Source organism: Perissodus microlepis, chromosome 15, assembly GCF_051167445.1.
Source record: "Perissodus microlepis isolate ML-2025 ecotype Zambia chromosome 15, ASM5116744v1, whole genome shotgun sequence".
NCBI lineage: Eukaryota > Metazoa > Chordata > Actinopteri > Cichliformes > Cichlidae > Perissodus > Perissodus microlepis.
In genome coordinates, this window is record NC_140475.1 from 37,850,645 (window position 1) to 37,866,533 (window position 15,889).

The 15,889-nt window shown below is 40.4% G+C and overlaps 1 protein-coding gene across 1 annotated transcript; it reads left to right on the forward strand.

Moving 5' to 3' along the window:
- The first annotated feature begins 2,780 nt into the window (after positions 1–2,780).
- Positions 2,781–10,875, forward strand: LOC146372660 (tetraspanin-33). The gene is made up of 8 exons (XM_084954231.1): positions 2,781–2,895; positions 4,878–4,935; positions 5,985–6,109; positions 6,185–6,259; positions 6,334–6,429; positions 6,520–6,648; positions 8,153–8,314; positions 8,400–10,875. The coding sequence occupies exons 1-8, from the start codon at positions 2,839–2,841 to the stop codon at positions 8,538–8,540; spliced, it is 843 nt and encodes a 280-aa protein (XP_084810357.1). The 5' UTR covers positions 2,781–2,838; the 3' UTR covers positions 8,541–10,875.
- Positions 10,876–15,889: the final 5,014 nt, after the last annotated feature.

Sequence of the window (15,889 nt, forward strand, 5' to 3'; positions counted from 1 at the left end):
GACTTCAGTAGATTCATTGCTGGACATCTCTACAAAGACTTTACCGTGAAACGGGAAAATGTTGTATTTTGTTTCTTTCGAAGGCAAAAAAAAAGATGTTTACTTTATAATAAACTTGTTAGTTATCTTAGCTAAATTTTATTTTCACAAATGCAAATACAGTAACAAAAAGCCTAATTTTAAACATTACTATAATGATGTTTTATGTTACATAAAATTGATTAGTGGATCACTTAACAAGAAGGCTATGAAAACTATTACTGTTTGTAGTAATTACAAATTATTTGAATGTTTGTAATTCTTTGTATTACACCCCCTGGCATATGTTAATTTTGTTCTGGTTGTGTACATGTTCTGTAAACTGTTTTTCAATAAAGTTTAATATTTAAAAAAACAAAACAAAAAAAAAACTAGACGTTAAAATCGTAGTTACAACACCAGAGAAACACCCATGTACGTATACAAACAAACTGAACCAAACTGAAGGTGACTGCTATCGGAAACTGCTGCTCGAAATTCTCAGCGACTTCATGCCTGAAATCAAAATGGCGGGTGCCGTACAGTGGCCTGTGGTGCTGTGACGTCCCAAATACCAACTCGAGACCGGGAAATAAATAATAATTATTAAATTAATGAATGAATAAATAAATAATGGCGCTAACAGGCTTCACAGGATCCACCAAATTTGCATTAAAACTCGCGTACAGCACGAAATTTGCATTATTAGGCCACAGCTTGACTGGACCATTCACCCGGGTGTTTGTATGAAACAGCGCGTTCACAAAGTATTTTTTTCTGTGCCGTTTTTATTTTATTGCAGTCACCAGGCCCTGCCAGGTTCCAGCTGCTGAATAACTGTAGTAAAAATCAAATTATATTAATAACTCAAACAAGAAAAAATGGCACAAACCTCTCAGCGGGTACTGAACAATAAATGTTAAATATTAGAGCACTCACACCTCAGCACATGGTTTTCCTAAGCGGTCTGTGCTTTTTATGATGCCAGGTAATAGCAACATAAAAGGTCTCATTTAAGTGTTTTTTGTTTTGTTGACTTGCCTGGTTCAAGGTTACTTTGAGTCACTGCACCATCTTGTGGTCTAAACGGGTATTACACAAAGCGCATTTCAGCCCCACAACTTGGTGTTTTGAACATGAAACTGTAGCAGTTATTTGTTTGAAATGTGTTCATCGCTTTAGTGAATTTTAGAGGGTTTGAAACTATTTTAAATACAGTAATTTACAATAGGTACCTTTTAAAATAAAAATCCATGGTATTCCTAAGAATGATCATTTGTGACACACATGACACGCATGTGTAGTGTGACACAGATGAGACCCAGATCTTGTAAAATGTATTAATACATCTTTTTAAAATTAACTTCAGATAATGTTTTCTTACACATGTGTCTGCAATATGACTCTGTATGTGGGAGTTATCATGAGGACAAGTTACTACTGAGGGTAAATCTTTTCCCACATGTGTCCCGTGGCCTTCTCACTGATGTGGGTTCTCATCTCGGCTTGTAGTTCAGAGTTACAGCAGAATCTTTTCTGATGTTTTGCGTGAACATCTGATGAGATCTTTGTGGATTTTCATGCAGCATGTTAGTTTATTGCTTTCACCAAATGTCTTTCTCAAAAAATTGCAGAACTATGGCTTCCCGTTTGTGTGGACTCTCTGGGACCTCCTGTTCCAGACTGGAGTTCCTTTCGGGTCATACAGGTAAAAAGTGAGAACTTTCTCTTCCTTACAGGCGTGTTGCTGTGGGAGTTCTTAAAAAAAGACAGAAAAATACATGATTAAAAACACAAATCTGGACAAATACATTGTAAATGAAATCTGGGAGCCCTGTTGTTCTGCACACAGTTTTGTTTGCAAAGCTCACAATGAAACCACTTTATGAATAATCATAATCTTATGAACCCTTACTAGCAATACTGTGGCTTTGGGTGATGCATGGGTTTAACTGCTAAGTGTCCAGATGTTCTTGCCAGCCTTTATGTTTCCCTCCATATATGCACAATACCTGTTAATTTGAACTTTGATGAGCCTGTATTTTTTTTTTAATCCATGACTGTAGAGCAGGGAGGTGTAATTGGAAGGTAGGTGGTTCAAACCCTGGCTGCTCTGGTCAAAGTATCCTAACTCCCCCAAAAAAGCACAGAAAAAGTCCATTTACTATTACATAATCTCTTCAGCCTGTGTCCTGAGTCTGCAGCAGGGTGCGGTGTGCCCAAAACACCTCACCTAGCAGGCGTGCAGGGGGCCTTCTAGCTGCTTCTTTTGATATGGATTAGTCCCAGCTCTACTTTGAGTCAGCATCCTGATCATACCCTCAGCTGCCCATAAAAACCGTGAACAAATAAACCCCCATGTTTCCAAAAAACAAAATAAAATAAAAAACATGAACTCTTGATTTTATTTTGCATCTCATGAGCCCAGTTGTAACAGAACACACAATAAATGAAGTGAGTGGAGAAAAGTTATTTTAACTAATTTGTTGAGGAAGGAAATCCACAATCAGCGTGACACAGACGGATGATATGAGCTAACTCTCCTGCTATGTTTCTTTCTTTGAAAACGCAAAGCTGTGATTCTATAGAAGTTCACTGAATTCACAAAAGTTAAAGATTATTTGGAGACATCAAATCATAAACAGAAGGGGCTGTCTCAAAAAAGGTGAGACACAGTGGATGTGATGGGGTTAGAAAGTGACAGATGTCTCCTCCCTCAGCAGCAGGAATGCCTCAGCAGGCCGACACATGTCCTGCTTTAGTCTCAGTGGATAACAAGCCTCCGACAGTCTGACAGAACAACAGCACTGCTGAGAGGACATGAGAGGATACCGAGGCATTAAGTACACCTTATTCATCTTCTGCTACTTCTTTTGGGTGAGTCTCTCCCATTTTAAACAATTTATTGTTTAAAAAAAATGTAGCATCATACTTTCATTAGTGCGTGATAGTAGCAAACCTGTTGCATAATAGTGACTAAATGCCTCAGTTGCACCATAACAGAGGAAGAAGATGAGCTACAAACAGCATTTTAATATTTAATATTAACTCATTTATCCTTCTGATTTTATTTAGATATGTTGGATTTAACAGGAAGCCAGTGAAGAAAAGCCAATATCAGAGAAACATGCTCTCTCTCTGTTAGTACCCTTACTGCAGCAGTTTGGATCAGCGAGTTTTAGGGCAGCTTGATAATAATAAACTACAACAATTGTCCAACCTAAAAGTAATAAATCCATGAGCTACTTTTTCAGTGCCACTCTGAGACAGGATGTTTCCAACTTTAAAGATGTTTTGCAAATGTAAGAAAGCAGTCCTACACTGTTTAATGTGCAAATATTTAACAAATCCAACATTACTGGAAGCCAAGTCAATGCCACCTAAAGTAAGTATCTGGATTCTAAGAGTTTTAGGGCCAGAGTGGCAGCTCCCAGATGGCTAAGCTCCTCATCCTTCCTGTAATGGAAAGGCCAGCCACCCTTTAGAGAACGCTCATTTCCACTGCTTGTATCCGTGATTTCTTCACCCTTTTCTGGGTGAGGACCATGACCTCAGAGTTGGAGGTTCACCCAGCTGGGAAATTACTGTAGTTTAACTAACTGGTGTTTGTCATCTGGCTTCATGAATAGAAACTGGGTATCATCTGCATAGCAATACAAATATATGCTGTGCCTTTAAATGATGCTGATTTTTGTCAATATGAAATAATAAGATCAAGAAAAACTCCCTCCAAAAGTTATCTAAGAGGAAAAAATCATCAATAATCTCTAGCAGGGGAGGGCTTCTTTCCCATGAAGGCCAGAAAGATGGCGTGTACAGAAAGTAACAAAGGAGGTACTCTGTAAAAATAACCAGTTATTTTTCATATGTCAGGCGTAGAGATGGACATTGCCACCATGCTAGCAGATATCTGCTACTCAGTGCTAAATGACATACAAATAGTAGAACTTCACTCAACAAAACCGGAGCACACACTTCCTGGTCTGTTATCACAACTGAACACTGTTAGTATTTAGCTGTCAGCTAAAGAAGCCACATCTTAACATTGCAAACTTTATTATAAGATTTAATATTTTTTTTTTCACAGTTATCCAAGTGGCCTTTAGAGGAACTGCAGGTTTTGATGCTTCCACAATGGCTTCGTTTTTCCCGGGCAGGCTTCCAGAAGCTGGCCAATCAAAATGAAAGTGGGCTCTTAGGGAGGCATTTAAAGAAAGAGGAGGCCAAAATGGGTTGTTTCATGGAGAGGATGAAGTGAGGGGCTGTGTGAAGGGCCAGGATAACAACCACACTGATACACTTTATATTTAAGACGATGTTTTCCAATAAAAATCATCTCTGTTCTGTCAAGTATTTTTAGAACAGTTTCAGAGATAATCTCCATTTATACTTACGTGCCTTTTCGTGTATGGCGAGAATGTATGTGCTGGTAAACAGGAAGCAATAGAAAATACTACAGAGGAAGAACAATAGCAGAAAGTAAGAGCAGAAATGTATCTTCTTGGACCGATAGTGAGATGGAACGTAAAGCAGGGGAAACATTGGACTGGGGCCTGTTTCAGAGTAAACATGGTGGCATACTCGGGAGGCACTGCGAGTGTGACATCCATCGCTAGCAGAAGGCACAACAATGTGAAAACAATATGTCAGTTGAACTGCTCTGGTCTAATTTGTGTGATTGATAAAACCCAATCAGGATGCAAATCTAGGTGTTCATGTCGTCATTTCCAAGTCGGCTTCGTCTCATCCAGGCTAAGCCACAGACACAGAAATGAAAATGATGTTAATTCCAGTGACAGTAGAGCTAGCTACAGCTGTTCCTGTTTTAATGAAATCTGCGTTTCTCTGTGACTTTGCAGGTTGTGAGTGCCATACTTATAGCAGTGGGGATCTATGCTAAGATCGCCAGAGAGAAAGGTAGGTTAGTTTAGTCCACTTTGAATTATTGATTTTTTCTTGGCATTATTAAAAAATGAAAGGAATTTAAGCCTCATTTCTCTGCATTTTGTCTGAATGTTATCTTTATTGTGCACAGTCAAGATTGTATGAAGGTTTGTCTCGGCTTTGTTTTGTCTAATTCTCACATATAGATATCTGGTAGCTATCTCTAGATTTTTGTAGCTATCTCTAGATGAGTCATAGGGTGGGTGGAGCCAGGCTACGACCTGGACAGGTTGCCAGTCTACTGCAGGTACAGCACAGAGTCTGACAACCATTCACACTCAGATTCATACATGTGGCCAATTTCGAATCACCTTCCATGTTTTGGACTGTGGGAGGAAGTTGATCAAGTTGTCATGGAAACAGTGTGAGAGTGTAACGGAGTACAGACCCTACCAGTCTCTTGATATGTAAAATATTAATTACTAATGCCAGGGTTATAAAATCTGTCCACACAGTCACTTTGTGAAGATTCAAACTAATTAAGCAAAGATTTGTTTTATGGATTGTGAAAGTCTCCAAGTCGGTGGAATGTCCTGGAATAACGACTGTGTATGTATGTCGGGTAATCAAAACAAGGCTTGTTGATCACATTCCTGAAGATGAGCCACACAGTTATTCAGACATGTTTCAACGTTTACTTGCTCTTGTGTTATCACTGACGTTGAGGTGAATGTTGGCTCGTTCACGAACCTCTGGAAAACAACTGGGATTTAGACCCGGTCAAAGCACTGAGGCAGACTTTGTGAAGGACTTTTCCAGGATTCCCAAAATGACCTTTTGGGTTCCAGGGTCCATTTTGGAATCAGGTTTAAGTCGGGGTAAGTTCTGCTAACAATAGGTAAGCGAGGACATTTAGCCATATCTTCACTTTTGGAAAGTCCATAAAAGAGATTTTTCAAGGACGGGTTTCGGGTCCATGTTATGATCATCTTTAAGTCAGGATAAGGGTCCTGGAAATCCATTATATCCACAAACATAGCAGTGCAAACATATACTGTGTGTGTGTATATGTGTGTGTATAGATGTGGTTGACACCCTGACGGTTGATCCCGCTCTACTGTTGATCGTCGTCGGCTCTGTGATGTTCCTCATCACGTTCCTCGGATGTTTCGGGGCGCTGCGTAACACCATCTGCTTGCTGAAGATGGTATGACAGTGTGCTGGTTGTTATCTTGTTCTGACTCTGGCCGCCTGTTCTAATCAGCTCCTATTTGTCCTGCAGTTTTTGGGACTCCTGGTGGCCATTTTACTCTTGCAGATCGCAGCTGCATTCGTGGGATACTTTTTCACTGATACGGTAACAAGACGTCGAAAAATCGTACTAAACCGAAGCAGCAAACAAACCAACATGACAGTTCTCTTGTTTTTCAGGTGATGGAGAGAACTGAGAGGCTGATGATGAAGGCAATTGAACGATACAGGGAGGACCAAGACCTGGAGAACGCCATTGACTTCATCCAGAAGAAGGTGGAGACGAGTTTTAAGAGTCAGTAATCTTTTTTGTTCTTTCTTTTTTACTGTTGTGATGACTGTGCTTCTGCTTCACTGTGATTGCAGTTCCAGTGCTGTGGAGTTGAAAGCTATAAAAACTGGTCCCGTAACGCCTACTTTGAGTGCTCGGACACCAACCCGAGTCTGGAGGCCTGTGGAGTTCCCTTCTCCTGCTGCATTCGCTTGCAGAACCAGGTCAGAACCAGTCAGTGAGCCAGTCCTGGATATGTTTGGGATGCCTCAGGTGTACCAAGGCTGTTCCATTCTTTACTTAAGTAGAAATACAGATACTTGTGTTTAAAAAATACTCTAGTAAAAGCTGAAGTACTGAATCACCTTCTTTACTCAAGTAAAGGTGAAAAAGCTCTGAAATGTTCTCAAAGCAAGAAAGTCAAAAGTAGCTCCTAAGGACAGTTCTACAATGGATGTTTATGCAAAAGCAACTGAACCCTGTGCTGTATTAATATAATAATAATAAAATTATATTATACATGATAATACAAATGTTCAAATCTAAATTCGGTTATGTAGGACACAAGAGTGACTTTTTCAGTTGCCTCAATAATGGCGTCGTTGTAAATGGTACGTTTTCCTCTTCATCTCAACAGTGGGGAGCGACTGTAGTGGCTCCACGTGGGGAAAAGAGTCACAGCTAACAATAATTTCTAATGTGAACTCAGATTTTCTTTGTGTTCAGGCTGTGATCAGCTGACCTGCTGGTCTTTGTGGATTTATAATTGAATTTAACAAGATGTAAGCAGATGTTTCATGAGCTGATTTCCCTTTCCTTCACTAACAGTATGCTGTATTTTGTCTTTACACTAAATCAGCGCTCCCCAACATTTTTTGCTCCACAGATGGTTTATTGTCAGACAATATTTTCACAGACCGGCCTTTAAGGTGTCGCGGATAAATACATCAAAATAAAATGATACGACTGAGACAAAAACTGTGGTGTTTTGTAAATATAATAATAAATATTAATTCACTGTAACTGTGTAACTTTATTAGCAGCGTCCTCCTGAAATGCGCCAACAACACTCCGGGCCCGGTATCGGTCCGTGGCCCGGGGGTTGGGGACCGCTGCACTAAATCATATACAGTTGGTATAACGGTGGAATTCAGTGAATTAATCTAAGCGTCATCAGCTTAAATACAAATTAATCTTTGCTACACTTGACGTAACTCAACACTGGCCATGAGAACGACAGCCACTGTGTTTGTGTGATTTGAAATTATTTGCCACCTAAAGTCGTTACTCCCTTTATGCTTACTCTTTTCAGTAGCTGCAGATCCTTTAAGGTAGCGTCCTTGTGGAGAGCTAGCACTGGAGGCATTCTGAAAAAAGTCAAAAAAGATCACACGAGACACACCTATGGTATCAAATTTAAATGAGATTTTCATAAAATTTGACGGTCAGAGGTCAAGTTTTCTGAAAATCTTGTGAATACGATTACTCGAGGACAAAATTGTAAAATTGATACTGTAGGTGTGTCTACTCGGAGACTGGGAGGCAGCGCTGGCTGTTTGCAGTTCAGCTCACACCCTGTTTGATGGGCAGGATGAAACAAGATGAGCTGAAACTATTGATTTTCTTACAGGTGAACGTTGAATCCATGCACAAACTTCTTGTCCATGCTGGTGTTCAGTGCATCAAAGCCCTTTTTGTGTTACCTTAAGCAGCTTCTTTCTTTTGCAGACTGTACTGAACACCATGTGTGGTTATGGGATGCAGCAGCTGGAGGAGAAACTGGCCCGTCGAGACATATTCACCATCGGCTGCCTGGATAAAATTGTCTGGTGGGCCAAACACAATCTGCTTCTGGTGGCTGGTCTGACCGCCGGCCTGCTGCTGCTCGAGGTAACACTAGTGAGCGTTTGGCTGCAAAAAAACCTCTGAAGTCACTGACAGCAGTTTCTGATCTTTGGTGTGTTTCCTTGAGCAGGTCTGCATGATAGCTTTGGCTGCTGTTCAGATCTGCTGGATAAAAAACGTCCTACAGCGACAGGAAAGAAAAGCAGCTCAAAGCAAGTCGCAGAGGAAGGAGAGCCTCTGGTTTCCTCCTTTTGCAGACTTTGATGATTAATAAAACCCTTTGTTGAGAAAGTGGGGGATGCTGTGTTTACACTGTGAATTTATAGGTTTGAGCTGTGGATTTGAGGTTTGTACAGTGGGTGAACGCATCGATGCTGGGCTCCAGGAGGCAGTTGAAATACTACCTCGTGTAAAGCCCTTTTTAATTTTTAGGCTCTGAAACTCAGTTTTGTCATTTTTATGTAGCGCTCAGTGTTTCTATTGCTGCCTTTCTACTAAACAGAATTTATAATTCACCAAAAAGATCTGAATTAGTCAAAACATTACATGAACAGATATGTTTTTTATAATGTGAAAATGTTTCATTATCATATCATGTGCAAGCTGTTCTTTGGTCAGTGAAATAAGTCAGTCAGCCTCGTTCTGTCCAGTGTGAAGGCTTGTAAAGCTTAAAGTAAGCATAGTTTTCCAACATGCTAATTAAAAAACGAGTTAATGCTGTGAAAGCCTAATGTATTTCTAAAGCTATCCAAGTACATTTGTCGCTGAGCCCCACTCTCCTGGCTGACTAATCTCCCCGACCTCCTGATGCCTGCGTTGCATGTTGATCAGCCAGGAGAGTGAAGTTTGCGTCCTGTTTGTGGGACCTTTTGCAGCCTTTCATCCCACTTGCTGTTTTGTTTTCACCCGCCTGCACTAAAAGCTACTCGGTTTGGGCTTGTGACTCTGGATACAATGTGACCCTTTACACTGAGGAATGACAAACACCAAAGGACACCTTGTGCATAACTGAAGCACACCTGCTGCTGTAATAAATATTCATCATGCTACAGCTCAGCAATGAGAATGACCTGTATTTGACATGGGAAAAGAATGTGTTGGCTGTTTGAATGAACATTGAAAGAATATTATGTGCTTACAAAACTAACTAAAGTCTTTATTTTGATCTGTGTTTATTTGGTTTAATTTGCCAATACAACCGGCCTGGGGAAGCTTTGGTGTAAAGAGACTGCAGAGAATGTGTCTGTGATTGTGTTTGTACTGTTTTATTATGAAACTGTTCTGAACCCTTTATATCCTATAATGTGATAAATAAAATACATATTGTGATAGAAATGGATAAAAATAAGAGCTAAATTAACAAAACTATAAAAACTGTGTTTGTCTGTACGTCTGCTATTAGCTGTTCAAACAGACCAACCTCTCCAGTCAGGTTGCCAATCTGTTGCTGGACTAACCCAGAGAGACAAACATTCACATCTATGGCCAGTTTAGGACAACCAGTTAACCTAACCCCATGCATGTATCTGGAACTCATGCAGACAAACTCCAGACAGAAAGGCCCCAGCTAACCACTGGATTTAAACACCAGGCCTGTGCAGCTTGCCATCCCACTGCCTTACCTAAGTTTTACCATATTACCATAAATTATTATTGTATGAAAAGGCTGCTGCTGAATGACATCAACTATTTCTAAATACCTGCAGAGATGGCATGCTTACATGCTATTGGGGTGGCTGTAGCTCAGGAGGTAAAGCAAGTCGTTTGTTAATTGGTTAGATGGAAAGTACTTAAAGTGTAAACTGAACTTTGCTGTTTGCTTTGAGTTACAACTTAAATATTAACAGAGAGCTCTTGTTTGTGTCTACATTAGGATAAGGGTTGGGTCTCTCGGCAGGGCCAGAGGTGTATATTGTGAAATTATACAACAATACATATCAGGCCATGTTGCAGAGAGAGTAAGCTACTGAAGTACTTTTACAAAACCGGAATGAATTATGTGCAATATATTACATTTATGAGTAGAAATTCCAATACTGCTGTGGTTAGTACTCAAGCGCTGCTGTGTATCAGTATATTGGTGTTTCCAGATGGTTCTGAGTTTTTCCCTCAGCTGGGAGAGTGTGATTGTTGCAGATTGAAACATCCTTGCCTTTAAGTATTAAGCACCTCAAGGTGACTGTGGTTGTGAATAAAATGAAGCTGAACTGACGTGAACTGAATTGGACACAAAATACACTCCTGGAAAGAGGTAGTCATGGCAACAAAGACAAAAACAGTGAAACAAGAAAACAGAGAAGGAAGATGTGTGAAAAAGCAGGACACTATCCCCTCTTTTTTTTTTTTAATGAAAAATGTGTATTTTTAAAATCCCGAATAAGCATAATAAACCTGGTGTGAATACATTCTCACATCAGAGCCTCGTACTTTGATTATTTATCTACTTTCAATATTTTTACATTTTATTTCATTAAAAAAGTTACCACATGTAAAATGATTTTAACTGGTACAAACAATAAGAATAAAAGTAAATAAAAGTAAAATGTGTGCATTATTCACAGGGTTACATGCAAAACTGTAATTATTTGTATACCTTTGTTGTATATGGAGGGTCAGAAGTGGCAAAATTAATTGAAAAAAATACATAATTTAATAATTAATTAACTGTGTCGATGATTAATTAAAAATGTAATAAATAATTAATTAATTAAATGTGTCAATAGTTAAATACAATTTGAAATAAATTAAAAAAGTGTTTTTTAAATGTTTTAAATCAAATGAATGGGCATGTAATTAATTATTGAAATGTTTATTCAATTAATCAATTCTAATTTTAATTAATAAATGAAACATTTAATTAATTATTAAATTGCATATTTAATTAATTCATTTTGTCACTCCTGGCCCTCCACAGTTGTACAGATTAAACATATTATACAACTGCTGGGGTATAATGACCATCTGAGGTGCTTTTAAAGTCTTTAAAAAATGATTAAGATTTTGTAAGAAGCTGATTCTGTTATTAGTACATATTCTTTTATAAATGTTCATTCCTGTTTCATACTTTGTAAAACCTGCACTGACTCTATTCCACACTGGTGTTTCCAACCAAACAATGATCTGATTGGACTGGATTCAGTCCTTCGTGCATTTCAGTCTCTGTTCCTCTAGTGCCCCCTGCAGGCTGCATTGTAAATTCAAAACTTGGACAGCAATCATACCAGTGACCAATCTCGTTATCTTGCTAGAAGTCTCATCTTGAGTTACAGAGTTGCAACAAGGCTTGGCATCTTTTAATTTCATTTAATTATTGCTAAGCTAAAACCTCTGAACATCAGGTCATTTTACAACGTGCCCATCTGCTCTGAAAGATTTGCATGCTAAGTGAAACTCAGGGCTGTGTGTCGGACAGGGTCGTCTGCAGTACGGGGGCCCCACAGGGAACGGTTCTGGCTCCGTTCCTCTTCACCATCTACACTGCAGACTTCTCCCACAATTCCACCCAGTGCTTCCTGCAGAAGTTCTCTGATGACTCTGCAATAGTCGGCCTCATCACTGATGGGGACGACAAGGAGTACAGAGGACTGACCCAAGACTTTGTGGACTGGTGCCAGCTGAGCTACCTCCAGATCAACGCCAGTAAAACCAAGGAACTGGTGGTAGACTTCCGCAGGCACAAGCATTCTCCACTGCAACCACTGAACATCCAAGGTATGGACATTGAGGCTGTGGACAGCTACAGGTACCTTGGTGTTCATCTGAACAACAGACTGGACTGGACTCGTTACTCAGACGCCCTCTACAGGAAAGGGCAGAGCAGGCTGTACCTGCTGCGGAGACTCAGGTCGTTTGGAGTGGAGGGCCCACTCCTGAAGACCTTCTATGACTCTGTGGTGGCTTCTGCTATCTTTTATGGTGTGGTCTGCTGGGGCGGCAGCATCTCTGCCGGGGACAGGAAGAGACTGAACAGGCTGATCCGAAGGGCCAGCTCTGTTCTAGGATGCCCTCTGGACCCAGTGGAGGTGGTGAGTGACAGGAGAATGGTGGCTAAGCTGTCATCACTGTTGGACAACATCTCCCACCCCATGCAGCAGACTGTGACAGCACTGAGCAGCTCCTTCAGTGGGAGACTGCGGCACCCACGGTGTGGGACGGAGAGATTTCGCAGGTCTTTCCTCCCCACTGCTGTCAGACTCCACAATAAATACTTTAACTGATCAAACACACACATCCACACATGTGCAATAACACTAATGTGCAATAATCTTTTCTGTCATCGTTGTATTTTTACTCAGTTGTATATAGCATTTGTATTTGTATTCTATTTTTATCTTATTGTATATTTATTTTATTTTATTCTACTGTATATAGTATTTTATTTTTATTCTATTCTGTACAGTTGTGTACTGTATTTATTCTTATTGTATCCTAATTTTTGCCTCATAACTTTTGCACTGTCCACTTCCTGCTGTGACAAAACAAATTTCCCACGTGTGGGACTAATAAAGGTTATCTTATCTTATCTTATCTTATCTTATCTTAAACTTACAAAGCTAAGAGACCCCCCTGGTAAGCCTGCCTAATCCCTGTTGTTCTTCCCAAACTAATTAAGTCTTCATAGTACCTTTAATCTGTGGTGGATTATTAGCTAAGGCACCTGCAGTTGCATGTCGTTGGACGGATTCAGTCCCGTGGCTCTCACGCTTGCTTTACTGGATTAATGACTGCAGTGCTTTGTGCAGGTAAAAATAACTGCAGTATCGAGCTGCAGCAATGACGTCCCTTTACTGTCCAACCTGAACACTAAAAAAACTGCAATTACTATCAGTGTTCTACTAAAAGCCATAATTCATTGTACACTGGCTGGCCACTTTATTAGGTATACTGTTACATATACTGCAATCATATGGCAGCAAAGCAATGCAGTATTGTTTAAATGCCACAGCCTACCTTGGTTTTGTTGTCACTCATGGCATGTCTTTATGACCACAGTGTATCCATCTTAAGTTCAGCACAAAAACAAAGGAAAAATTGCATTTGGTGAATTGTTTATTTATTGTAACAATGCTTAGATCATTGGATCCTGTTTATTTCCCCTTAAATTGTGCTACATTTGTAAGAAAAATCCACTGGTGGGTTGAGCAGCAGAGTTGAGTGGGTTGCACCCATGAAAAACTTCCATTGCCAAACAGATTATTCTGCTGTGGAGTTGATTGTGACTTTTGTGGTTTATTGAATTAGATGATTGAAATCTGCAGAAACAAGCAATTTAACAATTCATTTATTTGATAAACCGTGGCCTCAGTAGCGTGTGGAAGAACACACAGGCACCTCCTCATGCTGGTCACCAGCTTGGTCATAAAGATGGCATCCCATTCTTCAATCAGCATTTATTGTAAATCAGCTGTTGTGCTTGAGTAAGCTGTTTGACATTAGCAGATAAATATTTGGCAAGTTTTCCATTGCTGCATTTTTCAATCTGCCACAAAGTGATTCTGGCACACTGTCGGGCAACTTAGTAAGAGAAAGCAGTCCTCTACTCACACAGTATAGTCGTGTCCAAATTCATGGGCTGCATCCTCCTGAGGACCCGGCCTTCGCGGTCTACGTGGGCCGGGTCCTTAACAGGTCGGGTAGGCCGGAAGTAAACGGCTGTGAAATTGGACGGTCTCGCCTTCAGATTTGCGTCACCGCTGTCTCGGTGGAGTTTAATAAACTCGGCTGTCTTCTGCTTGCTATCTAAAATATAACAGGACACTGGTGTAAATTCTCGACTGTCTCACACTTCTGTTTAATCAGTTTTCTGTTTGACGTTTATTCAGCTGTGTGAAAACCACCCGGGGGATTAATAAAGTTTTATTTTATCTAATCTAATCTAATAACTTTAATCTCAGCCAAACCGATTTACTCACGAACAAATAAAACACTGAAAAAAGCCCAACAATAACATTTTTAGGTTGTTGAAGTGACTTATATATTATGTTTAAACCGAGTAGCCAAAGTCCGCGGTGATCTGAAAGTGATGTGCCGGGAGTTGTGCCGTTCTCGGCGGCTTCAGTGACCCTCGAGCTCCCAGCTATCGAGCTGGTGGGTAACAGACGTCTCCGAAAACGTCGAACCACTTTTGCAAATATGTGATGTCTTGATAAACCGAGCAGATATTTGATGTTTACACAGCTACTTTCTCGCCTGAAAATATGTTAAAAGTTTATTTTGTGACCCAGAAAGATTAATAAGAGTAATTTTAAAACTTAGTAGCGGCCACAATTGCCGGAAACTGAAGTTTGGCTGGGCCGCGCTATGAATTCTGGGATATGGTAGGCCACAAAGGACACACCCAACCCATCCTTCAAATTCGGGGAAAAGGAGGACGCATTTGTTGGCTGCATTCAGAGGAGTCTACGAATTTGGACAGCCTTCGGCGCGTCGCTGTGACGTAATCGGTCTGCAAATGCGGCCTCAGGAGGATGCAGCCCATGAATTCGGACACGACCTGTATAGTGTGAGTGGGGTCCTGCTGACTTCATCGTTAGTCTAACCTCAGATTCAGGGGAAACATTGTGGTTTTTGTCCTGGTTACAGAATGCTGGATCAGGTCTCTGTCCTTTCAAAGATATTTGAAGGTGCATCTGGGTTCTCATGGGTTTTGTGAACTTTGTGAAGAGAAGGTGATCATTTGCATCCCTCCTTTGTGAGGTGCTTTGGCTGTGTGGGTTGTCTGACTTGTTCCCACAAGCCATTTAGTCGGAGTACAACCACTGCAAGAGCTTGGGCCGCATTGTCAACAATAAGTTGGACAATAAGTATTGGGTCAGGGTTAGGGTTAGGGTAGGACTCTGCCACGGCTGCCCTTCATCACCAAGTTTATAATTTTTATGAACAAAATAAAAGGTAATTGTGTCCCTACGCTCACCTACGGTCACAAGTTGTGGGTAGTGACTGGAAGAAGGACATTGTAGATACTAAAAGGTGGAGATGAGTTTTCTTCAAAGGGTGGCTGGCCTTTCTATAGCCCTTTTCCACTAGTACCTACTGGGCCCGGCTTGACTCAATTCTTTTTTTAGGGCTTTCCATTATTTGGTAGCACCTGGTACCTTTTTAGTACCTACTGCTCTGGGTTCCAAGTGATGCATGCCACTGAAAATGTGCCGTCAACAGACTGCATACTGCCGATAGGTCACTCAGTGGCATGAAGGAGCAGCTCCTTCACAAAAATCAAAACTGCCCTTTTTGAAAGCACAGGAGAGAAATGGCTTCACACAAAGCAACATGTAAGTGCACACGCTTACCATCGGTTTAGCAGCAGGTATAGCACCTTCTCAATGTTTTCATTTGCTGTGTTGTTTGTGTTACATACAAATGACATCACTGGACTTTCAGCGCCATAGCTATAACGGCCTCATGCACTCTGAGGCTGCACTCGCTCTGCTAGGATGCTGTCCCTGTAACCTGATCCTGAACAAGTCAAAAAAGATGGATGGAGGTCAAGTTCTGCAAGTTTGGAAGTTCTGGCTTTCCATTCATTGCAGGATATTTTTGACTCACTTTGACATATGTACAGAAATATCTTCATGAAAAAGAATTTATGTATATATTAACATGTATTTATTTTAAAAAACA

Coding starts and splice junctions, on each gene's coding strand:
- LOC146372660 (XM_084954231.1), top strand. CDS start 2,839: ATGAGAGGATACCGAGGCATTAAGTACACCTTATTCATCTTCTGCTAC. Junction 6,430..6,519: donor TTGACTTCATCCAGAAGAAG/GTGGAGACGAGT, acceptor CTGTGATTGCAG/TTCCAGTGCTGTGGAGTTGA. Junction 6,649..8,152: donor GCATTCGCTTGCAGAACCAG/GTCAGAACCAGT, acceptor TTTCTTTTGCAG/ACTGTACTGAACACCATGTG.